The 27,002-nt window shown below is 39.6% G+C and overlaps 1 protein-coding gene across 1 annotated transcript in view; it reads right to left on the reverse strand.

The window, feature by feature from the left end:
* Positions 1-23,775: 23,775 nt before the first annotated feature.
* Positions 23,776-27,002, reverse strand: part of GDAP2 (ganglioside induced differentiation associated protein 2) — a 71,507-nt gene continuing 68,280 nt past the window's right edge. Inside the window, exon 14 of the mRNA XM_082612799.1 lies at positions 23,776-24,245. Coding sequence (XP_082468925.1) covers positions 24,198-24,245 — 48 coding nt within the window. The 3' untranslated portion in view covers positions 23,776-24,197. The remainder of the gene's footprint in view (positions 24,246-27,002) is intronic.

The following is a 27,002-nucleotide window of genomic DNA, read 5'->3' on the forward strand; positions in this document are numbered from 1 at the left end:
CACAGTGACAAGTAACTCTCTGAAATTTGTTGCTAGGAAGGTCACCAGTCTCTTAACAGACCCACAAGTAGATGCATGATGCAGACCACCACAGTGAGAAAGTATCTAGATAAAACCAGTGCTCTCATGAATCAGGTATTAGCCTCCTGATGATGATATTATGCTGGGAGAGAAAGGGGTCATCAGGGACCGAATCATCATAAATACCAGTGGGGAGTTGGTGGCTCCCCTTCTGAGGATGGACATGTGGTCCCAAAACATATTCAAAGGATAGATGTTAGTATTTAAAGAAAGATATCAGAGGTGACACAGAAAGTTCTAGACAAGGAAGATTTTCAGAATGATATGGAAAGTAGTGAAATGCATAGCAAGAGAGTCTAGAATCATGGTCTAGCCCCGATTAAGTAGAAAGTCTTTACGTATCACCATGCAGTAAGTGGATCAATGATTCCATGTGATTCCAAACATTCAAATATTGGGTTTATGGCAGTTGTGGAAAACTGGGCAAATACATGGCACACCAGCTTTTACTATTAGACTTCAGCACTTTCTCCTGCTCGGCTCAGGAGGGCATCATGGTCATTTTCACTTCAGTGATGCAAACAGCTATGGTCAGAGTTAGTATCAAAAACATAACCTTCTTGAAACACTTGGACTAGACTTTTTCTAGACATCTGTTATGAGTGGGGAAGGACCTACAAACTTGTTGCCTATCAAGATTCTTGTCAGATGCAGGACTGTGAAGGGGAGCTTTCAGGTAGCTGATCACATTTTAGTGCAGAAAAGAGAAGGTCTGTCAGAATAGGTGAGCAAGAATGGACAGTATAGACATTTCCTTAGTCCCTCTGGCTAATGATTTTGTTCATCCCGTGTTGCAAGAGAACTGGTCACTAATATCAAATTCATACTTGTCCCACATGTTTACAAGACATTTTTAAAATTTAATATCCCTACCAGGTTATAAAAGGCATAAAGTTAAGAACTATGACCCTCTTGTACAAGACTATATTCTTGGAGCTCAGGGCACAGTTGCTGCTTGATGAGTTATTTTTTTGAGTAGGTAGTAAATTTGTGTCTATTAACTCTAGTAGGACACAGTAGCATGGGTTCAGCTGCTCATAACTACAGCTGACTCATATTACTTGTGGTAGTTATGTTCTATAAAGTTGCTGCAAATGCTAAAATAGTGAATCCTGAAACATTGCTCCTAGGAAAAATACAAGATGAGGTTCCTTTGAGCCTCTGGTCACAAACTTTTCATCAACCAATCAATCCATAACTTTGTTTTATGTGTGTTTCTGTTTAAAGATCCCTTGTAATGATATATAGTTGATTCATTAACATTGAACTCATGGCCAGCAGCACTATAACTGATGCCTGAATAAAGCTTATTGAACATGTTTCTCCATAAAGTACACCACAGCCTTCTTGCACTTAGGAACATGAGACAGCACTTCAGCACCATCCTGGGAGCCATTTTAAACAGAGAAATCAACAAAGAGCAAAAATGCAAAATACGGAGAGACCTTCAAGATGTCAGAGGAGTAAGACGTGGAGATCACCTTCCTCCCTACAAATACATCAAAAATACATCTACACGTGGAACAGCTCCTATAGAACACTTACTGAATGCTGGCAGAAGATTTCAGACTTCCAAAAAGGCAAGAAAATTCCCACATACCTGGGTAGGGCAAAAGAAAAAAAGAGACAAAAGAATAGGGATGGAACTTGCGTCCATCCCTGGGAGGGAGCTGTGAAGGAGGAAAAGTTTCCACACACTGGGAAACCCCCTCAATGGTGGGGACAGCAGGGGGAGCTTTGGAACCATAGAGGAGAGCGCAGAAACAGGGGTGCAGAGGGAAAAGTGGGGAGAGTCCCAGGCAGAGGATTGTTGCTGACCAGCACTCACCAGCCTGAGAAGCCTGTTTGCTCACCTGCCTGTGTGGGTGGGGGCTGGGAGCTGAGGTTCGGGCTTTGGAGGTCAGATCCCAGGGAGAGGACTGGGGTTGGCTTCATGAACACAGCCTGAAGGCAGCTAGTGCGCCACAGCTAGCCGGGAGGGAGTACGGGAAAAAGTCTGGACCTGTTGGAGAGGCAAGAGACCATTGTCTTGGGTGTGCGAGGAGAGGCGCTTCCTGCTCCATGTGTCCACAGACGACAGAGCACTGCATAAGTAAGCTCCAGAGACGGGCATGAGCCGTAGTTATCATCTCAGACCCAGAGGCAGGCACAGACTGCTGACCCCACTGCCACCAAGGATCCTATGTGCAAGCACAGGTCACTACCCACACCCTCCCGGGAGCCTGTGCAGCACATCACTGCCAGGGTTCCATGATCCAGGGCCAACTTCCCTGGGAGAACACAGAGCATACCTCAGTCTGTTGCAATGTTATGCTGGCCTCTGCTGCAGGCACGCCCCGGACATTCCAACTGTGACTACTGTACCCCTCCCTCTCGCCAGCCTGAGACAGCAAGAGAGCACTAATCAGCCGCAGCTTTAACCCCCTCTTGTCTGGGCAGGGAACAGAGACCTGAGGGCGGTCTACACACAGAGGCAGGGCCAAAACCAAAGCTGAACCCCAGGAGATGTGTGAACAAAGAAGAGAAAGGGAAATCTCTCCATGCAGCTTCAGGATCAGTGGACTAAATCCCTGCAATCAGCTTGGTAAACCCTACATATGTGGAATACCTGAATAGACAAAGAGTGCTCCCAAAATTGAGGCAGTCAACTTTGGAGGCAAGTGTGGACTTGGGGTTTGCTTTCTGCATTTGATTTGTTTTTGGTTTTATATTTCTCTTAGTTTACTCTTTAGTGATTGCTTTCATCTGTGGGTTTGTTTATTGGTTTGGTTGCTCTCTTCCTTTTTTTTTTCTTTTTCCTTTTTCTCTTTGTGTGAGTGTGTGTGTGTGTGTATGCTTCTTTGTGTGATTTTGTCTGTTTAGTTTTGCTTTTACCATTTGTCTTGGGGTTCTGTCTGTTCGGTATTTTTTTTGTTTTGTTTTCTCTTTTTCTGAGTGTGTGTGTATGTTTCTTTGTGTGATTTTGAGTGTTTCGTTTTGCTTTTACCATTTGTTTTGGAATTCTTTGTGTTCATTTTTTTCTTCTTCTTTTCTTTTTTTCTTCCTTTTCTTCCAAGCCGTGCATCTGGCAGCGTCCTAGTGCCCTGGCCGGGTGTTGGGACTGAGCCTCAGAAGGGGGAGAGCTGAGTCCAGGACGTTGGACCACCAGAGACTTCCAGGCCACATGTAATATTAATCGGTGAGAAGTCTCCCAGAGACCTCTGTCCAACACTAAGAACAAGCTCCACCCAACGGCCAGCAAGCTCCAGTGCCAGACACCCCATGACAAACAACCAGCAAGACAGGAACACAAACCCACTCACTAAGAGAGAGGCTGCCTAAAGTCATACTAACTTCACAGACATCCAAAACACACCACCAGATGTGGCCCTGCCCACCAGAGGGACAAGATCCAGCCCCAACCACAAGAACACAGGCACCAGTCCCCCCACCAGGAAGCCTACACAAGCCACTGAACAAAGCTCACTACTGGGGGCAAACACCAGAAATAAGAGGAACTATGAACCTGCAGCCTGTGAAAAGGAGACCCCAAACACAGTAAGTTAAACAAAATGAGAAGACAAGGATGTATGCAGCACAGGAAGGACCACCAGACCAAACAAATGAAGAGGAAATAGGCAGTCTACCTGAAAAAGAATTCAGAGTAATGATAGTAAAGATGATCCAGAATCTCAGAAGTAGAATGAAGAAAATACAAGAAACGTTTAACAAGGACCTAGAAGAACTAAAGAGCAAACAAACAATAATGAACAACACAATAAATGAAACTGAAAATACTCTAGAAGGAGGCAATAGCAGAATAACTGAGGCAGAAGAACGGATAAGTGACGTGGAAGATAGAATAGTGGAAATAACTGCCACAGAGCAGAATAAAGAAAAAAGAATGAAAAGAATTGAGGACAGTCTCAGAGACATCAGGGACAACATTAAATGCACCAACATTCGAATTGTAGGGGTACCAGAAGAAGAGAAAAAGAAAGGGTCTGAGAAAATATCTGAGGAATTATTGTCGAAAATTTCCCTAACATGGGAAAGGAAATAGTCAAGTCCAGGAAGCGCAGAGAGCCCCATAAAGGATAAACCCAAGGAGAAACACACCAAGACACATATTAATCACACTATCAAAAATTAAATACAAAGAAAAAAATCTTAAAAGCAGCAAGGGAAAAGCGACAAATAATATACAAGGGAATCCCCATAAGGTTAACAGCTGATCGTTCAGCAGAAACTCTGCAAGCCAGAAGGGAGTGGCAGGACTTATTCAAAGTGATGAAAGGGAAAAACCTAAAACAAAGATTACTCTACCCAGCAAGGCTTTCATTCAGATTTGACAGAGAAATTAAAACTTTTACAGACAAGCAAAATTTAAGAGAATTCAGTACCACCAAACCAGCTTTACAACAAATGCTAAAGGAACTTCTCTATGTGGGAAACACAAGAGAAGGAAAAGACCTACAAAAACAAAACCAAAACAATTAAACCAATGGTAATAGGAACATACATATCCATAATTACCTTAAATGTAAATGGATTAAATGCTCCAACCAAAAGACATAGACTGGCTGAATGGATACAAAAACAAGACCAGTATATACGCTGTCTACAAGAGACACACTTCTGACCTGGGGACACATACAGACAAAGTGAGGGGATGGAAAATGATATTCCAGGCAAATGGAAATCAAAAGAAAGCTGGAGTAGCAATACTCATATCAGATAAAACAGACTTTAAACTAAAGACTGCTACAAGAGTCAAAGGACACTACATAATGATCAAGGGATCAATCCAAGGAGAAGATATAACAATTGTAAATATTTATGCACCCAACATAGGAGCACCTCAATTCATAAGGCAAATGCTAACAGCCATAAAAGGGGAAATCGACAGTAACACAATAATAGTAGGGTACTTTGACACCCCACTTTCACCAATGGACAGATCATCCAAAATGAAAATAAATATGGAAACACAAGCTTTAAATGATACAATACACCAGATGGACTTAATTGATATTTATAGGACATTCCATCCAAAACCAACAGAATACGCTTTCTTCTCAAGTGCACAGGGAATATTCTCCAGATAGATCATATCTTGGGTCACAAATCAAGCCTTGGTAAATTTAAGAAAACTGAAATCATATCAAGTAACTTTTCAGATGACAACTGTATGAAACTAGATATCAATTACAGGAAAAAAACTGTAAAAAATACAAACACAAGGAGGCTAAACAATACACTGCTAAATAACCAAGAGCTCACTGAAGAAATCAAAGAGGAAATAAAAAAAATATCTAGAAGCAAATGACAATGAAAACATGATGACCCAAACCTATGGGATGCAGCAAAAGCAATTCTAAGAGAGAAATTTATAGCAATACAATCCTACTTCAAGAAACAAGAAAAATCTCAAATAAACAACTTAACTTTATACCTAAAGCAATTTAAAAAAGAGAATCAAAAATCCCCAAAGTTAGTAGAAGAAAAGAAATCATAAAAATCAGATCAGAAATAAATGAAAAAGAAATGAAGGAAACAATAGCAAAGATCAATAAAACTAAAAGCTGGTTCTTTGAGAAGATAAACAAAATTGATAAACCATTAGCCAGACTTATCAAGAAAAAAAGGGAGAATACTCAAATCAACAGAATTAGAAATGAAAAAGAAGTAACAACTGACACCGCAGAAATACACAGGATCATGAGAGACTACTACAAGCAACTTTATGCCAATAAAATGGACGACCTGGAAAAATGGACAAATTGTTAGAAAAGTACAACCTTCCAAGACTGAACTAGGAAGAAACAGAAAATGTGAAGAGACAAATCACAAGTATTGAAATGAAACTGTGATTAAAAATCTTGCAACAAACAAAAGCCCAGGACCAGGTGGCTTCACACATGAATTCTATCAAAATTTAGAGAAGTGCTAACACCTATCCTTCTTAAACTCTTCCCAAACTCATTCTATGAGGCCACCATCACCCTGATACCAAAACCAGACAAACAAGTCACAGAAAAAGAAAACTACAGGCCAATATCACTGATGAGCATAGATGCAAAAATCCTCAACAAAATACTAGCAAACAGAATCCAACAGCACATTAAAAGGATCATACAACATGGTCAAGTGGGGTTTATCTCAGGAATGCAAGGATTCTTCTGTATATGCAAATCAGTCAATGTGATACACCATATTAACAAACTGAAGGATAAAAACCATATGATAACCTCAACAGATGCAGAAAAAGCTTTTGACAAAATTCAACACCCACTTATGATAAAAACTTTCCAGAAAGGGAACCTAGCTCAACATAATAAAGGCCATATACAAGAAACCCACAGCCAAAATCATTCTCAATGGTGGAAAACTGAAAGCATTTCCACTAAGATCAGGAACAAGACAAGGGTGCCTACTCTCACCACTATTATTCAACATAGTTTTGGAAGTTTTAGCCATGGCAATCAGAGAAGAAAAAGAAATAAAAGGAATACAAATTGGAAAAGAAGAAGTAAAACTGTCACTCTTTGCAGCTGATATGATACTATACATAGAGAATCTTAAAGATGCTACCAGTAAAATACTAGAGCTAATCAATGAATTTGGTAAAGTAGCAGGATACAAAATTAATGTACAGAAATCTCTTACATTCCTATACACTAACAATGAAAAATCTGAAAGAGAAATCAAAGAAATACTCCCATTTACCATTGCAACAAAAAGAAAAAAATACCTAGGAATAAACCAACCTAGGGAGAAAATAGACCTTTATGCAGAAAACTATAAGACACTGATGAAAGAAATTAAAGATGATACAAACAGATGGAGAGGTATAACATGTTCTTGGATTGGAAGAATCATTATTGTGAAAATGACTATATGACTGAAAGCATTCTACAGATTCAGTGCAATCTCTATCAAACTACCAAGGACATTTTTCACAGAACTAGAACTAATAATTTTACAATTTGTATGGAAACATAAAAGACCCTGAGTAGCCAAGGCAATCTTGAGAAAGAAAAATGGAGCTGGAGGAATCAGACTCCTGTACTTCAGACTATACTACAAAGCTACAGCAATCAGGACAGTATCATACTGGCACAAAAACAGAAATATAGATCAATGGAACAGAATAGAAAGCCCAGAGATATATCCACGCACATATGGTCACCTTATCTTTGACAAAGAAAGCAAGAATATACAATGGAGAAAAGACAGCCTCTTCAATAATGTGCTGGGAAAACTGGACAGCTACATGTAAAAGAATGAAATTAGAACATTTCTGAACACCATACACAAAAATAAACTCCAAATGGATTAAAGACCTAAATGTAAGGCTGGACACTATAAAACTCAAAGGAAAACATAGGCAGAACACTCTATTACATTAATCACAGCAAGATCCTTTTTGACCCACCTCCTAGAGTAATGGAAATAAAGTAAAAAATAAACAAATGGGTCCTAAGGAACCTTAAAAGCTTTTGCACAGCAACGGAAACCATAAACAAGACAAAAAGACAACCCTTAGAATGAGAGAAAATATTTGCAAATGAAGCAACTGACAAAGGATTCATCTCCAAATTATGCAAGCAGCTCATGTAGCTCAATATCAAATAAACAAACAACGCAATCCAAAAATAGGCGGAAGACCTAAACAGACATTTCTCCAAAGAAGATATACAGATTGCCAACAAACATATGAAGGAATGCTCAACATCACTAATCATTAGAGAAATGCAAATCAAAACTCCAATGAGGTATCACCTCACACCTGTCAGAATGGCCATCATCAAAAAATCTACAAACAGTAAATGCTGGAGAGGGTGTGGAGAAAAGGGAACCCTCTTGCACTGTTGGTGGGAATGTAAATTGATAGAGCCACTATGAGAACAGTATGGAGGTTCCTTAAAAAATGAAAAATAGAAGTATCATATGACCCAGCAATCCCACTACTGGGCATATACCCTGAGGAAACCGTAATTCAAAAAGAGATATGGGGCTTCCCTGGTGGTGCAGTGGTTGAGAGTCCGCCTGCCGATGCAGGTGACACGGGTTCGTGCCCCGGTCCGGGAGGATCCCGCATGCCACGGAGTGGCTGGGCCCGTGAGCCATGGCTGCTGAGCCTGTGTGTCCGGAATCTGTGCTCTGCAACGGGAGAGGCCACAACAGTAAGAGGCCCGTGTACCGCAAAAAAAAAAAAAAAAAAAAAAGAGAGATATGTATCACAATGTTCATTGCAGCACTATTTATAATAGCTTGGACATGGAAGCAACCTAAGTGTCCGTTGACAGATGAATGGATAAAGAAGATGTGGCACATATATACAATGGAATATTACTCAGCCATAAAAAGAAACCAAATTGAGTTATTTGTAGTGAGGTGGATGGACCTACAGTCTGTTATACAGACTGAAGTAATTCAGAAAGAGTAAAACAAATATCGTGTGCTAACACATATATATGGAATTTTAAAAAATGGTTCTGATGAACCTGGGGGTAGGACAGGAATAAAGATGCAGATATAGAGAATGGACTTGAGGACACCGGGAGGGGGAAGGGGAAGCTGCGATGAAGTGATAGAGCAGCATTGACGTATATACACTACCAAATGTAAAATGGATGGCTATTGGGAAGCAGCTGCATAGCACAGGGAGCTCAGTTCGGTGCTTTGTGACCACCTAGAGGGGTGGGATAGGGAGGGTGGGAGGGAGGCTCAAGAGGGAGGGGATATGGGGATATATGTATCCCCACAGCTGATTCACTTTGTTAATACAACAGAAACTAACACAACACTGTCAAACAGTTATACTCCAATAAATATGTAAAGAAATAAAACCAAAAAAAGCAAAATACATGGCACCAAATAGAACACAGAAAGGAAATGTGTTTATAGTATGAGACCTGAAATGAGAAGGCGGAAGTAGCACCTTTTTCCACCTCAATTTTTTTGCTGTCCTGAGGAGGAAAACACAGAACCTCTTTGGTGTGATTAAGAAGAGTCATGGACCCAAAAGGTAGTTTGTGGTTACCTGGGTGCCCAGAAGTATCCCAAGAACATGGGGCCTGATCAAGAGCTATTTTCATCTGGGGATGGTTACATAAGACAGGAGACATTAGGAAAATGTGTATGGAAGAATTTGGTTTACAATTTAAACCAAACTGTAAAATGCTATGTTTAGCAGGTACTCTTTGAACCTTAAAAAGGGCATATTTAGGGAAAAAGTAGATGATTATCTATCACAGACCAAAAATAAAAAGTAAGAGACAGCATAGGCTGGAACTAGCTTCAGAAGAAGTTCAGGGACGTTCAGAGGTGCCTTTTAATGACAGGCAGGAACTGGTAGAGAACTCACTGATGTAACACACTGAATATTTTGGATTCTGCTAAAGTGATGTGAAATGCACCTTTCTTCTCTGATTCCTAGCCTGACAAGAGACACATGCTGATGTGGTGCACAGGTTTGTGCAGGTGTTTTGCCTGAGAGTAGCTTCTTGGGGAGACAGTGAGCATCCATCAGTGCTCACTCTTTCTTTGTGTGTGTGTAGAGGCCCAGCTGTCAGGAAGGGCAGGAAGAGCTCTCGCCATGTAGGCTTCATGGCTCATTTTAGTTATTCTAGGTGACTCAGTCTCCCCCCATCACAGAAGACTGCACCAAACTCCTCGGCAAGCCTGCCTCATCACCTCAGAGCCTTCTCTCAGGCTTCCTTGCCTTGTTGGCTTAGCTGCTACCTTCAGGTCTAGTATTTGGTCACTGATGAGGCAACTTGGGACCTGAAACCCAATCTTCACTTGTATTCACCTTTCCTGGAAAATAGCAAATTATTAAAAGAGTTAATGTTGTGAAGCAAGGCTGCTCACCGAAGGTAAGATCATTTGGCTGTTCACAAAAAAGTTTTATATAGGGATCCACTTGACTCATGTCCTTCCTTCTCCTGTGACTCATCAAATCATTCCCAAATCCTGATTGAACAAGTGGTTCTGCTTTACATCTAACTCCTTTGATACCGTAACTGCAAAACACTTTTCTCTCTCTCTCTTTTTCTTTTTGGCTGCACCGAGCAGCATGTGGGATCTTAGTTCCCCAACCAGCGATCGAACCCATGCCCCCTGCAGTGGAAGTGTGGAGTCTTAACCACTGGACTGCCAGGGAAGTCTCTATTTTTTCTTTTAACAATTATTTAAAAGCCTACTACACATCAAGGACTGTTCAAGGAGACATTGGGGAGGCTTCCCTGGTGGCGCAGTGGTTGAGAGTCCGCCTGCCGATGCAGGGGACACGGGTTCGTGCCCCGGTCCGGGAAGATCCCACATGCCGCGGAGCAGCTAGTCCCGAGCCATGGCCGCTGAGCCTGCGTGTCCGGAGCCTGTGCTCCGCAACAGGAGAGGCCACAACAGTGAGAGGCCCGCGTACCGCAAAAAAAAAAAAAAAAAAAGGAGACGTTGGGAATACTGCAATAAACAAAATGGAAATGTTTATGCCCATAGTCATTCATTCATATATATCCATATATATATTCATATACATAATATATATAGTAATAAATACGTGATATTTAAACTGGTATGGCACTGGCACTGACTAGTCAAAAGAGATGCCAGCCATAGTCTTGGAGTGGGGTTCTAGAAAGGCAAGCGGTGTTAACCCTTTAGTTGCTGGATGGTGAGGAGATCCAGGGAAACTGGGGGAGGGATGGGATAACAAAGGACATTTGGAGGGCTCTGGATAGCAGCTATTTTACCAACTCATATGGAGTATTCCAGTATTTTTAACAATTGATGTGGCTGAATATGAGCCCTGGTAATAAGTACCATGGGGAAAACTAAATGGCATGATATGACCAAAGTATGGAGTGATGTCCCAGAAATAGTCAAAGAAAAAACTCAAGTTTCAGAATGGGACTTCTTTGGGGGAATGCAATGAAAGAAAGTGGGAAGGGAGTAGTAGTGAATGTAGTACCTTAATGTTTTTAAGTCTCCATAAGCAACAGATTTTTTAAATTAAGTTTATTTTATTTTTATTTATTTTTGGCTGTGTTGGGTCTTTGTTGTTGCACGCAGCCTTTCTCTAGTTGCGGCAAGTGGGGGCTACTCTTCGTTGCAGTGCATGGGCTTCTCATTGTGGTGGCTTCTCTTGCTGTAGAGCATGGGCTCTAGAGTGCAGGCTCAGTAGTTGTGGCCCACGGGCCCAGCTGCTCCATGGCATGTGGGATCTTCCCAGACCAGGGCTCGAACCCATGTCCCCTGCATTGGCAGGCGGATTCTTAATCACTGCACCACCAGGGAAGCTCCAGATTTTGTTTTTATAACATTCTGTGAAAACAAAATATCCTTAATCTTACTATTTATCTGGAGTGAGTCATGATCTCAAAGTCCTGATGTAAATGGTAAGGGTATATAAAGAACAGATGCTTTATAGGAGAGAATAAAAATTGGTAACATCTAAATTTAATAATGTTGGAACATTAATATCTCCTTCTCATTGACTTAACAGGAGGCCATGGGGTAGAAAGTAAAGTTGTAAGTAAATGACAAGAAGAAGCAGCAGCAGCAGACCTATATTGAGTAACATACTGGATTCAGATTTGGTTGGCCTTCGGGTAGTAATGGATAATGCCCTCACAGCTGGATTTCTGAAGGCAAAAAATTGCATGTTAGTCTTAATAGGCTTTGGCTTCTCACTTTTCATGTTGAAGCAACTTGGACCCAATAAAAGTCTTTTTTTTTTTTTTGATTCACAGCATTACATTCTATTTTTTTCTATTTCTTTATTTATTTTATTTATTTATTTATTCTTGGCTGCATGGGGTCTTTGTTGCTGCACGCGGGCCCCCTCCAGCCACGGTGAGTGGGGGCCACTCCTCATTGCCGCGCACGGGCTTCTCACCGCGGTGGCCTCTCCCGCTGCGGAGCACGGGCTCTAGGCATGTGGGCTTCAGTAGTTGTGGTGCACGGGCTCGCGGGCTCAGTAGTTGTGGCTCACGAGTTCCAGAGCACAAGCTCAGTAGTTGTGGTACATAGGCCTACCTGTTCTGCGGCACGTGGGATCTTCCTGGACCAGAGCCCTAACCCGCATCCCCTGCATTGGCGGGGGACTCCCAACCACTGTGCCACAAGGCAAGCCCCGAAAGTCATTTTTAAGTAACATTTTTTTTTTTGCCGTATGCAGGCCTCTCACCGTTGTGGCCTCCCCCGCCGCGGAGCACAGGCCCTGGACGCCCAGGCCCAGCGGCCATGGCCCACGGGCCCAGCCGCTCCGCGGCACGCGGGATCCTCCAGGACCGGCGCACGAACCCGCGTCCCCTGCATTGGCAGGCAGACTCTCAACCACTGCGCCACCAGGGAAGCCCAGTAACATTTTTTAAGAAAGTGATTTTTAAGGGAATCAAGAGTTTTAAAAAGTGTACCCGGGAGCTATGAGCAACTGTAGAGAAGGAAACATTTTAGGCCTTGTTTAATGCCTTTAATATCATGATTTCAAGAGCAGAAAGAAACAAGACACCTCCAAATCCTGTTTCCATACTTATGGTAAGAATTATCATCAGTATTATTCAGAGTATGTGAACAGCATCTTCTTTCAGTAGTTGGCCAAATATTTAAGGCAAGTTTTCTAAGTCTGAAATTTAATTTATCTGGAGAGATTGTCCAAAACTTTAATTTCTTTCCCAAAGTTATCCCTGATCTTAAAAAAGATTAAGGACCACTGGCATAATGGAAAAATCCATTCATTTGTTAATTCAATAAGCATTTATACAATGCCTATTATACACTAGGTACTAGTCTAGGCACTGGGGATTTAGCACAGAGCAAGTCCAATGAGGTCCCTACTCTCAGGGAGTTTGTATTGTATTGAGAGGGTTGGAGGGTTGATGAGAGTCAGACACCTGGAATTAAACACTGGTATTGTAAACTTGAGCAGGTTATTTGCCTCTGAGCCTCCATTTCTTCATCTGTAAAGTGTGGATAATAAGAAGATTGGAACTAAAATGATTCAAAAATCTAGCACAAAGGTATAAATTCAATAAATGATAAGTATTATTAAACTCCCTTCCCCAGGAAGAAATAGGTATAGGTCAGAGAGCTATTACTAGTTCATTTTTATGGATAAAAACGTTAAGCTCAAAGGGGTTGCATGATTGTGTTAGACCAGGGAGTGATCAATATAGCTATGATCTGGGCTAGCTAGTTGATAGATCAACTGGCTCTTAATTTTTCTTTCTCCACATTGCTTTTCCCTAATGAGAACTTTGCTGGATTCATCAGCTTTAAAAAATCACTGAATTATTTAAAAAGGGGTTGGCAAAACTAAGGCCCACTGCCTGTTTTCATATGGCCTTCAAGCTAAATGTGACTTTTACATTTTTAAACTGTTAAAAATGAAGAGAAATAGTATTTTAATATACATGAAAATTATTTAAATTTAAATTCCAGTCTCCATAAATAAAGTCTTATTGGAACATGGGCACACCCATTTGCTCAAGCATTATCTCCGGCTGCTTTCACACTACAGCAGCACAGCTGAATAGTTGTGACAAGACACCATATGGTCTGAAAAACCTATAATATTTACTATGTGGTCCTTTAGCAAAAATGTTTGCCACCCCCTGATTTAAAATGTCGTTTCCTCTGGAAGGAGAGACATACCAAATATATCATACATCTTCTGAATTGGTAATATGACACAACTTAAAATTAAGGCGCCAAGTGCATGTGATAAGTCTGCAAAGTGAGACACCTTGATCATAGCAATTAGAATATTTAAATAAGACAACAGGTAATATTTATGAGAATTTTAGAACTATTAAGTCATTTGATCCTCAAAACGACTCTAAGAGGTAAGTACTCTTTACATATGAAAGAACTGAAATTCAAAGAGGTTGGGAAATGAGTCCAAGGTCACAGAGCAAGTAAATGGCTGAAATGTGATTTGAAGAGAAGCCTATGCTTCTATATACCAGACCAATACCGCTAATGGATAGCCCAAGAGTTTAAGAAGCTTTGTTAACGGTAGAGTTACCCAATCTTCTCTGCCCTTCCAAAACCTATGACCTGATATTACCTATGGCTTGTTTCTTTACTTCTAGAATCTTTTCCCTCCCTGTAAAGTGGAGGAAATACCTACCTTGCAAGGTTATTGTACGGATGAGACATAATATATTTACAATGCCTGGTATCCTGCAGATGATAGCTGCTAGTATTTCATTACTATTGTGTAGGAAACATTTTCGTAAGATGCATGCACAGCAAATCTGCTGAGGCAACTCTGGGGTCAGAGGGAGGTGGTTGCTATATGAGAGAAAAAGACAGTTAAATATGTCCCCTAGTCCCTGTAAGGCCTGTCAATCAGCCCTAGGTTGCCTGTTGCCTAAATTAGGCAGCTTATCCTCCTGGAGAGGGTTTCTGCACCTATGGTGAAGGAAAGGAGCAATAAATGCTGAAGTTCGGATGAGGGGTTGGTAATCCACCTTGGAAGGTCAGCTCTTTACAGCTGATGGACAGTGCTTGCTTCTATGCTAAGTATGGGCCCTCCATGAGACTCAATATCAGCACGTGGAAAGGAAACAGCTGTCAATGCAGAAACAGGAGAGGCAGCAGTTGTGAGGTAAGGAAAGTAATTGTAAGTTGTACTCTAGAATTCTCTCTTAAGGAAGGAAACTGGGGAGACTGAGGCACAGGAAAGTGCTATGCCACTACTTTGAACCCCTAGGGTGGTGAACCAGGGGAAATATCTGCTACCAGATCAGACTTCAGAGCAATCTGCTGGCAGATATTTCCCTTGGTCACCACCCTAGGGGTTTCTCTTTCATCGATGAATATTAATTGCCTTCCTAGTGTGGGTCAGGCAGTGTGCCAAGTGCTGTGACCATATTTTCTCCAGTGATTCTCACAACCATCCTGTGAAGCAGATATTGCCATCTACATTTTATGGATGTGAAAACTGAGGGTTAGAAGAGCTAAGTGGCTCTAAACCCAGAACCACACTGCTCGTGAGCATCAGTCAGGATTTGAATCCAGCCTTTTGACACCGATTCCACTGCCCTCTCAATTACTCCTTAGTTGCCACTCCTGGCTGGTGGCTTCTGTGGGTATTAATTTATTCAATGAATATCTGTTGAGACACTGTTCCACCACTGAGTGCAACATGAAGTGTCTTGGAGAACTCACTGCAGTAAGACCCAGACACAGGAGGGAGGCTGGAGGAGACTGAGAAGGGGGAATGACAATGAATGGGTATGGGGTTTCCTGTTAGGATGTTGAAGATGTTCTAAAAGTAGGTAATGGTGATGGTTGTGCAACTCTGAATGTACTAAAAACCACTGAACCACTTTAAATAGTTGAATTTTATGATACGTGAATTATATCTCATTAAAGCTACTAAAAAAGAAAGAGAAAATAAACATACCAAGAAAGGATATACTCCATAAAATTAGAATAGAAATAGAAGTCTTTATATATTCAAAAAGAATATAACGTAGGATTACATTATATTAGAATCTGATGTTGGTACATGTTATAATAAATCATAAACATAAAAATAAGACAAATAAAAAAACCCTAGATGCAGAGTGGTCTTACACTGTGTCACTTCACTACTGTGACTAAAAAATGGGTTTTTTGCCTTTTCCCTGCTTCTTGTGCAACTCCAATGGGGGTTAGGTGAGGTTCAAAACTGGATTTGCTAAGACAGCACACCAACAAGACGGATTTAACAAAAAAGTGTTAGCAGCTCTTAGTTCCGGCCTGTACTAAGTGCTGTACAAAGAAAACAACATGCAGCATTTTGCACTTCACTTGTCAAATGTTAAGGTTGATTTCTCTATGAATTGGAAATCCAGGTCTAAGTATAGAGAGGCATATACAAATTTAGACTTAGATATTCCTATTTGAAAAAATGTGAGTGGTTCTTGGCTTGCTCCTTTCCTTGAGTGAAAGCCATAATAACTAAAGTCTTTCAATTTATTTTCCAATTTTGAAGAACTTGATGAGCTAAAGTAAACCACCCATAACATCAGTAAACATACCTTAATTAAACTGGAATTTTAAAATTGTAATTTACTTTAAGAGAAAGAGGAAAAAGTCAAATAAGCTGATATTAGGAACTGACTTTAAAGATGCTTTTAAGTCCCAGATTGTATTCTTATGGCGGTACATATTCAGCCCTATCTCTGATAACTTTCTATGCTAACCATATAGGATTAAGAGAAACAGCATTAAAAAGATAAACCCAAGGCATGAAGGATCTAGATATGCTTTCTAAATCATTACATAAAGCAAAAATTAACTTTAATGTGCATATACTATACTTACTAAATGAGGCACAAAAATTATACTACTGAAACACATTTCCAAAAGGTTGAAAACCAAGTTATTTTCTGGTTGAACAAAATTATTTGATAATACAAATATTGGTGTTTCCTATTTCAATTAATCTAAGGTTACTATAAATGTTATGACTGAAGTCCCTTAGGAATTTAGTATTGCTCAAGGTTTGGCATATTAGTAGATCATTTCTGTGTATACTTTAAAGTTTATACCTTGATAATTCATTGATTGAAATCATGGCTGCTGTCTATATTAGGACTTACTAGGCCAAACACCATTTGCTGACTCTGGAAATGTTTATTTTTTTCTGTGCTTACTCATTTCTAAGGAACACTAAACCATATGAATAAGAAACTCTTTCATCATTTCAAAGGGCTTAAGTCCTTAGTGTGACATAAATAAGGGTTGAAAGAGGATGAGTTCAAATAGTTCCAGTTCAAAGAGCTGTGTCTCCTTTATTTTAAAAAATACTTAGCGTAAGAAAATAGCCAATGCTTGCTGTCAGGTGTTATTTAACATTTGTGTACATCATCTCTAGAGAGTACCCCGATATCCAAGAAGTGAAGGGACAGAGAGATTGAGTAATCTGGCTAAAGTCACACTAGTAAGCGCCAGAGCCAGGAATACAACAGTGACTCTCAAAATTAACGTAGATGCCAATCACCTGGGGGAACCTTGATAAAATGTACAGTCTGATTCCATAGTTCTGGGGTGAGGCCTGAGAGTCTGCATTTCTAACAGGTCAATACTCTTGATCCACAGACTTGAAGTAGTAAGATATTAGTACAAGATTCAGTAAAGGGCATCTGGATGCCGCCCATTCTGTCTGCTTTAGAGCATACGCACATTTGGTGATAGAGGTTCTTGATACTAGGAGCTTCAGTTTACAGATATGTTCTAAGCTATGCCATGGGATTTTGTTCCAGGCAGTCACGATCACATGCCAATGCCCTTCTCTAATATTTGGCATATCTCTAGTGGAGCATTTCTTTCATTACAGAGTAACTGACTTCTATTTGGCTGGAATATACATATATATATATATATTCTTAAATTGGAGTATAGTTGCTTTACAATGTTGTGTTAGTTTCTGCTGTACAACGAAGTTAATCAGCTATATGTATACATATATTCCCTCCCTCGTGAGCCTCCCTCCTGCCCCCCACCCATTCCCACCCATCTAGCATGTAGTAGACTGCCTGGATTATTGCCAAAAACTGGGCATCAAATTCCTATCCTTCTCTTCCTGGGCCCACAGTTAGTCTACATTCCCTACCTCCTGACCTTGCAGGTCAGGATGATGACCGAGTTCTAAATAGTGGAATATGAATGGAAGTGGTATGTGTCACCTCCAGGTCTGGCATAAAAAAATCTTGTGGGCAAGTCCTCTGGGTTCTTTCCCATCTGCCAGCTTGAAGTGGAAAAGCATGTATCCTTCACAAGTTGAAGATGATGGAGCCCTCTCTGAACCAGGACTTGGAGAAGAGTGCTTGCTCACCAGTAATATCTGTTCAGGCTTCATGTGAGAATTAAATTTCTATTGTGTTTAAGCCATTATGCATGTTCAGTGTATTTGTTACAGCAGCTAGCACTGCTTTAACGTATAGATCCTTAGTAACTATTTACTAAGTGAGTGGAAGAAGTATAGTATTTCTCTGTATTGTGGTCTTGCTCATTGATTCAAGAATAAAGGAGAGAATTTCTATGCTATAAAACTAAATGTCAGAAAATGGGTTCATAGATAAGACTTTTTCCTGCAAGAGCCTCCATAATTTAATGTAGAGCTTATTTTGGCATGCTTTTGGCATTTGATAGGGTAGCAATGCTAAAGTCTGTGCAGTTTTCCAGGTGGTGTAAGATCATCATATTCGGATCAGCATTTTCTCAGTGTTATTTGATTTCCAAAGAGGTGGTTTTAAATGCTGCTTTTCTTTTTTTTTTTTTTTTTTTTGCGGTATGCGGGCCTCTCACTGCTGTGGCCTCTCCCGCTGCGGAGCACAGGCTCTGGACGCGCAGGCTCAGTGTCCATGGCTCATGGGCCCAGCCGCTCCGTGGCATGTGGGATCTTCCCGGACTGGGGCACGAACCCGTGTCCCCTGCATCGGCAGGCGGACTCTCAACCACTGCGCCACCAGAGAAGCCCCATTTGTCTTTACTTGAAAGTTAAAGCCGGGTTCTGCTTTAGTTGTGGAAAGCTTATGGAGAACAGAGGATAACTTAATATAAGGGAAATGATGCATTCAAGCTAGATGAAGACCAAATAACATCACTATGTGCTAAACAAATGTAAGTAATACTTTGAACAGAGAAAAAGAGGGGGAGAACTAAGTTACCACATAGCACATGGTAGTAGTTGCATGCTAAACACAGAAGAACCTGTATTACAGTACTCAGTACCATAATCATGTTGCTGCTTCGTTTTTGCAAAACATCATCATCCATCATACTTACTGTTATTCTAAACTGTATTAGTTTTATAGTTTTGCTTGTATCTGATCTGTAAACTTTTTTTGGTTTTATAGTTGTGCGAGAGCTATAAGCATAAGGCATTTACATGTAGCTTTATGTTCATATATACTTAGGTAACATCATAATAAACAAAACCTGAGGAGCTAAGAGAATTTTTCCATATTAAAAGGGGATGTGCATTATTCAAGTTTGAGAAACACTGGTCTATACTGAGCTGCTTGTATGTTTGGGCTTAAGCAGCACTTAACCTCTATCACCACCTATCTCACAGGATTTGTAAGAGGATTAAATGAGATGAGGTATGTGTGAGTGCTTGGCCCACAGAAGGAATTACACTGATAGTTCTGTCTGCTTTACCAGAAACAAGGAAAATATGGAAGCTAAATATGGTCTAGGCTCTTTTACTCTAAGTGTGGTCTTGGAACCAAGAGTATTGATACTACCTAAGAGCTTGTTAAGAAATGGAGAATTGGGGACTTCCCTGGAGGTCCAGTGGTTAAGACTCCACGCTTCCAATGCAGGGGGCATGGGTTTGATCCCTGGTCAGGGAACTAAGGTCCCACATGCCTTGTGGCATGGCGCCCCCCACAAAAAAAAAAAAAAAAAGAAAGAAAGAAAGAAACAGAGTCCCAGGCTCCACCCCGACCTACTGTATCAGAATCTGCATTTTAACATATTCCCAGCTGATTTAATATATGCACATTAAAGTTTGAGAAGCACTAGTCTAGGTCTCCATAGAGAGAGATGGTTGACAATAAAATTCACTGCATTTTGAACTGCTCTGTAGGCTAATTTTGGTGATTAGAGAAATGCTGGGTGTAAATGGCCAAAAAAGACTGTCTTATCCTGGGGTTCAATATAAACATTACCATTTTACTAACCGGTTCTTAATGGCTGTATATGTATAGGGTGGGACTCTCTTTAAAAGGGATCTAACTTCTAATTCAGAAAGAAGTATATTTTTAAGTGCAAAATATTCATAAAAACTTTCTGAATTTTGAATAAACAAGTTTTAAGATTACATCAATCAAAACTTTGTTAGGTCTCCTTTGCCCAATAGCAATTAAAATAATTTACATATGTTAAGCTCTTATTTAAATATTTTGGTCCACAACATCTGGTTTGCCAAAGTCTTGGCTCTGTTTATGATGATTGTGTGCTTATACTAACAAAACACATTACCAAAAAAAAGTATGACTGTGTATACAAAATGTATTAGTGTTAACTGTTCAACAAAAATAGTAGATCACATTCACCACTTATGATTTTGTCAGTGTAATTCACCTAGAGAATATCTCTGCTTTTCTTCTTGAACTCAGAGGCCCTAAACATTTAAGTCATGTTGTATTTACTTAAAAAGATTTAAAGATACTGTTCTTGGAAGCATAGAAAATGAAGTTAACAACTAATATCCAAGAGAGCCACTAATATTTAAAACGACCTTGATATCATCTGTTCAAGGGTGATTTTGGTAGAATCAAAGTTTAAACTAGGCTATTTATTGTTTTATGTTCTCTACTATGGGCCATTTAAATCACATTCAAAGAACGTAAAGCAAAGCAGATTATTGTGTGTAAACATAAATATGTATGTAAATATGTATACATATACGTATATATGGTTAGACCTACTAGGCAATCCTTATAATCTCTGGGTTTATGATACGATTTAGATTATAGGTAGAACCCTCCTCTACCCTTCACAGTCTCAGGAAATAGCAAACCAAGAGTTCATCCCATAGCATGAAGTATATTAGCGCCAGTACAGGTGAAACACTCTAGTGCATGCTGATTATGGTGACCATAACATAAGCGAACGCCACAATCTGAAACTCACTGGCTAACTCCAATTTTAGAGGTCTACATGCTATCTTGCAGTCCTTTTGGTCCTTATTACAGTCAACCCCTGTTCCTAGAACGACAATTCTTCTCTTTCCAGTACTTCAAATTCCAATCATTTCTGTTCATATATTAAGCAATTTAAACTCTATATACATACATACACAATGTACCAGGGGAAACACAAAGAGTGATTTTTAGCTTCTAACTACACTTTCTTGCTTTCCTATGAACTGCTGCAAAGAAAAGGTTAAACCATTACCTACAGTTTGAATATATTAAACAATATCTAGGCAAACAGAAGACAGGCAGAAATAGGCAAGCCACGTTTTTCTAATACAGTCATTACACTCATCTCTCTCTAGAAATGGGAGATATTTTAATCATTTTAAATTTCAGATATTTGATCAAAAATCTACATCCATTTATGCTACCAAAAATACTTTAAAAATCCTCTATTAGTTTCAAACTACTGCAGATGGATTACTTTGCAAAAAATAAATATAATAGAGCACCAGCCGATGAAATAAGATAAATATTAAAGAAAAGAAAATCTTTAAAATATGAACCACTTGGTCTTTAAGGTTTAAGAGTCTAATAAATACTGAGTTTTTTTTAAGAGGTCATTTTTGCTATCAAGAAATAATGAAATAAATATAGATTAATTAAGAATCCAAATATATGCTGAAGCAAGAAACATACTTTTTTTATAATTCATATTATGTCTTGCAAGAACTAATTAATGAATTAAATTAATATTTTGTAAGTAGTTTCTTCCTCAATTCAACTAGCATTTGGCATGACCAAAGTTTAACTAAATTAAGGACTTCAGGGTGCTTTGAATTAACATCAGATGCTAGTGGTCATCTCCACCCCTTTATCCTCCCTCTAATGTGTCCTTGAAGGTGGCATGTGTTACCCAGGCTATCCAACCTTCTGACAAAGGCAGATATATAGTGAACATTACTTTATCATTTCAACATCAAGGTCACTATGTTCCCCTCCTAGGATTTAGTACGTTGAAAGACCTTCATTACATAACACTTCAGACAGCTATAAAAGCATGAACTTGGTCCCATACCAAATTCAGTTTCACTGAGCAGAGCAACCTTTAGTCACCATTAAATTATAAAATGCAGTTGATATGTACATAGCCCCATACCACCTTTACACCCTAGGACAGCAATTGAACATTCTTGCTGTGTTACTAATCATTAATATACTGCTGTGAATACACCAAAGGGACATCCTTTCAAAATTATTGCCTATAAGAAATTGTAAAATTTGCTCCCTTTCAAATACTAAAGTAGCTTGCACCCTCTATTATCTATAGAGGAAATGATTCAGGTCAGATGCCAACGTGAGGTAGCAGCTTTAACAGAGAAAAAGTCCAGCTTTAACAGAGAAAAGGTGGCATATTTCTACAACTGCTCCTAGTGAAATGACACCTCATATATGATCTAACAATGGACTGCAGAAGATGAAGCTAATTTTTCAGATTTCTAAAGGTCAAGGCTCAAGGGATGAAAGGAGTACTGTTTGAGATGAAGCTTAATACCAGACATTTGACTGGCTGTCTAGACCTGATGACCTAGGGAACATAACAGGAAGTCCTTAACAAGTAAGTATATGTAAGGAACAAGTGGTTTTGATTTCTGGCACAAAGCAAATGTGTCCATTACATGCAAAAGATAAGACTGCTTATCTGAGAAATGTAAAGCCCCTTCTTGTTTATATGGGAAGATAGAGGATGGGGTTAACACAACTATGGGGGGGTTCTCTGGCATAAATGAAGAAATATGTTTCTTTTATCTCCACTGAAGAATTAATTTGGACATAGGGGAGTGGGACCCTTGGAAGCACCAATCCTGAGCACATTAGAACAGAAGGGTTCTACTTTTTCTTCTCCGAACTGCCAGTGTACATGATGGGGTGAGGGAGATGGGGAGTGAATGTAGGAATCAAAAGGAATATGAAGAAACCCTGATGGAAATGATAATGGTTTGACCTTAATTCAAGAAGTAATGTTTTCAGGCTCCGGACGCACAGGCTCAGCTGCCATGGCTCACAGGTCCAACCACTCCACGGCATGTGGGATCTTCCTGGACCGGGGCATGAACCCGTGTCCCCTGCATCGGCAGGCGGACTCTCAACCGCTGCGCCACCAGGGAAGCCCAAGAAGTAATGTTTAAAATGGCTAACATATGCCTCTTGTTAAAGTGTAGCACTGGAAGAGGAGTAGGACAGAAGACATTCTGGACAAAGTAGGAAGGAGGTCCTAAGGGTTGGCATTTTGCACTAACAGCTGTTGTCCCAAGAAAAGGGAAATCACTCAAATGATGCCAAAGACAAGAGTGCCTTGTTGCACTCTCTCAAGGATATGTTATCATTTAAAAACTAACTAAAGACACCCCACCACACAAACTCTCCTAGCATTTTTTCATCCAAAGACGTCAAAAGCCCTTTCTAAATGTTATCCTTATGATACCTCTGTGAGGTAGGTAGCATAATGCTAATTTTTATTCAGGCTAAGGCACAAATAGAGCCTGAGTGGTAAAAGTGGTCTGGAATTTTGTTCACTGCAACACACTTCCTTCATTCTGATGTAGGCAACTCAAGACACACTGCTAGGAAATGTCCTTAGAGAAAGTAGACCTAAGAGCCAAACAAAATCCTTCATGACTCTGGGAAAGTGGCACTCTAACATTCACTGATGGTGTCTTAGGAGACGCCCTCCACTTCAGAGTACTAATATGTGCAGTCCTGTTGAATAAGGAGACCAAACCATCTATGATGATAGGAAAAAGGATGAAGAAACAGTCTTCTTGTTTTCCCCCACTGTTGGGACCAGAACAGTGACAATCTTAAAACATACCATCTAAGGAACTTTAGTCCTTAAGTCTCAGTCTTCACTGGTGCGGTAAAATTCTAAGACTTACATTTTGCTAATGATTTTGATGTTTTTGATCAGATACATTTCTACATTCTTGACCCCAGACAATTCTCTTTTATCATAACTGAATTATCTGTATAAAACGAAATGCCAGGGTCTGAAGCAAACAATGCATCCAGTCAGCATACATTGGTTCTATATATTTTGAGAAACACTTGAGTACACAAAGAAAGCGTGCAATGTTAAAGAGATGATGTGAACAATACTGTGGCTTGTCTAATGGAGAATCCAGTGTCCTTTCAGGAAACTGAAGATACTCAAAAGTTGCTCCCCAATTTCTATTAACAACCCTCGAAAAGTGAACATTTTCATTTGATACAAATATACAAATTTAAAATAAGTGTACAGTTCAGAATGGCCTACCATTTTCAGATTGCTTATGTGCCAGAAAATATACAGTCAATAAAAAAATACCAGAGAGGTGGGGACAAAAGGCTCTCTGGAGCTGTACAGCAAAAATGAATATCACTTCAATAGGTAGCGATCTCTGGAGAAAGTGGTGTCCTTAGAAACCAGTAGCACTGAAAGATAGCAGGTCACAAATCCGGTGATGGGGGATAAGATGTATAATAAGGCCCGTTTTCCTACAGAAAGAAAAAAAGACAAGAACATTAAATAATAAGATCAATGTAATAGGGAATGTAAAAAAAGGGATTTAGAGCCAATGATCTAACGTATGAAATGTCTAGCACATGCTTGGCCCTGAGCAGGCCCTCAAGCCAACAGAGCAGTTCCACTGGAGTCAGTCAGAGTTGGTATAATGTAGGCAGAGGTAATCAGGATGATGATATTTTAAAATATTACCATTTATTGAACATTCTATATGCCAGACACTTAACCAGCACTTTTCTTTCATTATCCTTTTATATCCTCACAACATAATGCCATGAAGTAGGAAACTAAGGATCACACAAATGGCATAACTCACCTTAGGTCACCAAGCCAGCAACCAGGAGAGCCTGAATTTTAAATCCATGTCTATCCAAATCTAAAGCCCAGATTCTTTTTTTTTTTTTTTAAACATCTTTATTGGAGTATAATTGTTTTACAATGGTGTGTTAGTTTCTGCTTTATAACAAAGTGAATTTTTTGTTAGGCTGTGTTGTCTTTCTGTGTGCCGAATCTTTGAGTTATGAAACAAAAATCATCATCAAGGAATTTAATAATTACAACTGTGTTGGCAGAAGTGAGTCTCTCCATGACAGGCCTGAGTGGCGAGGCTTTTAACAATGACAGTTTTTAGGGTGTTCAAGATCAAGGTGGAGAATTGAATGTTAGAACTTTAATGTCAAATGTAGAAAGCAATAAGTCAGTGTAAGGAAATTTTTTGACCTTATTTTGGCTAACTTTATCTTATAAAAGTCAAGACAGTTAGCTTTATGGTAGATAGACCCTAAACTACATTTATGAGACTTAAGATTCAGTTCTTGTTATTTAGGAAAGTACTTCTTTGACAAGTAACTTGTTTTTCAGTAAACCATAAACAAAAAATGCTTAACATTAATGTAAGATAATAGTTAGATATGGAGAATGAAAGGTAGGATGAAAACAGTGTTGCTTTATGGTATATTTACATTATAGTTATGGAACATTAAATCCATCCAGTCTTGAACATAATAGGCAGTTAAATGTTATTTGAGTGACTAAGTGAATCAAAAGCTCTGCCATTCTTCAGAGCAGATGCTCTGGAGGAGAAATTGATCCTGGGACCATAATCAGGAAAACAAGAGAATATCTAGGAAAACTTACTTTCTTCTTTTTTTCTTTTCTTTTCTTTTTTTTTTTTTAAACTTTCTGATTATACATCTGACCAGGTTAAAAAAAATTCAGTAGAAACAAATCCAAAGATTGGGTACATTTTAGGATACTTGACAAAAATTAATGAAAAAAACATTTTTTTTGTAGTTTAGAATTTCCTACCAGGATCTGTTATACTAATCACTCCAGTATCCTTAATATGCATAGAAGCTATGCTTAAGAAACATGCCTGAAGAGAGAAATCTATCCTGAAGTTCAACTGAAAAGAAATGGTTCACGATCCATCTTTAAGATTTTTCCATTCCATTCCACTGCGGTACTTTTCTAGGCTTCCTGTATCTACATTAAATTGTGATAAAGTAAGAAGGGAAAATCTAATTCTTAATGCTACGAAATAAAGCTTTTATATTAGTCTCACACTGTGGAAGAGACTGCCGAACAATCAAATACTTTCTCTATTTCTGGAAACAAACACAGAACTTTGAAGAACTGTTACCAGGTAAATCTCTACACTCTCTTCTTTGCCTATAAGAATGCTGACTAGCTCCCTTTCTGAAATGGTCTCACTACCATTTTGATCTAGATAGACAAAAATTACCTTCTAATTACCACCAAAGGTTCCTTTTAATCCTATAAAATTTATGTCACTATGTCACAAAAGACCCAGAAAAATAGAAGCTCACTGCCAACAACCAACCACGTCATAACTTCACCAAGTAAAGGACTATGGGCAAAGCACACTTGAATACGATAATAAAACTGACTGACTCTACACTCGTTTCCTTTTCTCTAATCGTATTTTTAATTCTTTCTAGCAAAGGAAACCTTTCTTTACAAGGTACTATCCAACCACCTTCTAGCCTTTCACCTCAGTGTCCCATGGGGCACCTCAAACCTAGTGTGTCACAAACTGAACAGACCATCTGTCTGTTTTCTCCAAGCCCCCCCAGTGCTCTTCCTACAAATTGCCTCTCTGGGATGGTGGCAACACCATTCTCCAAGTCTCCCAAAGCAGAAACTTTGTTAGTCACCTCAGGCTTCTTTCCTCCTTCATTCCTCCCAATGGCTGGCTGCTCAGTCACCATAATGCTGTGGATTCTATTCCCTAAAACATCTACTTCTAACTATCTCTAAGATCTTCAAACCCTTGCCATTACCACTACCACTGCCTGACTCTAGTCTCATTTCTCCTCTGGCTTCCTCTGACAGCCTCTTATTTGTCTCCTTGCCTCCAGTTTTACCCTTGTCTGGTCCCTCTCTACACAGTTTCTTTACCCATCTTTCTAAACAGGAACACAATGGCAGTTTTCCTTGCTCAACACTCCCCACCAACTACGAAGGAGCCAAAGTAACGCAGCATAATGTGCAAAGCTGCAGTGTATCTAGGGATGTGCCCTCTGCCTGCCCTTTCCACATCATCTCCTGACACCTTCTTCTGTTTCTTCCTTCTTTTTATTCCTCTCTTTGGCCTTTATATCTCAGTTTTAGAAAGCTCTAATACAGGTACAGAAAGATGATCCAGTGACCTAAGTGTTAGATTGTAGGTTATTTTATATCATTTTGATTAATCACATTATTAATTA

The sequence above is a fragment of the Mesoplodon mirus genome (genome assembly GCF_964341445.2).
Source record: "Mesoplodon mirus genome assembly, chromosome: 3".
Taxonomy (NCBI): domain Eukaryota; kingdom Metazoa; phylum Chordata; class Mammalia; order Artiodactyla; family Ziphiidae; genus Mesoplodon; species Mesoplodon mirus.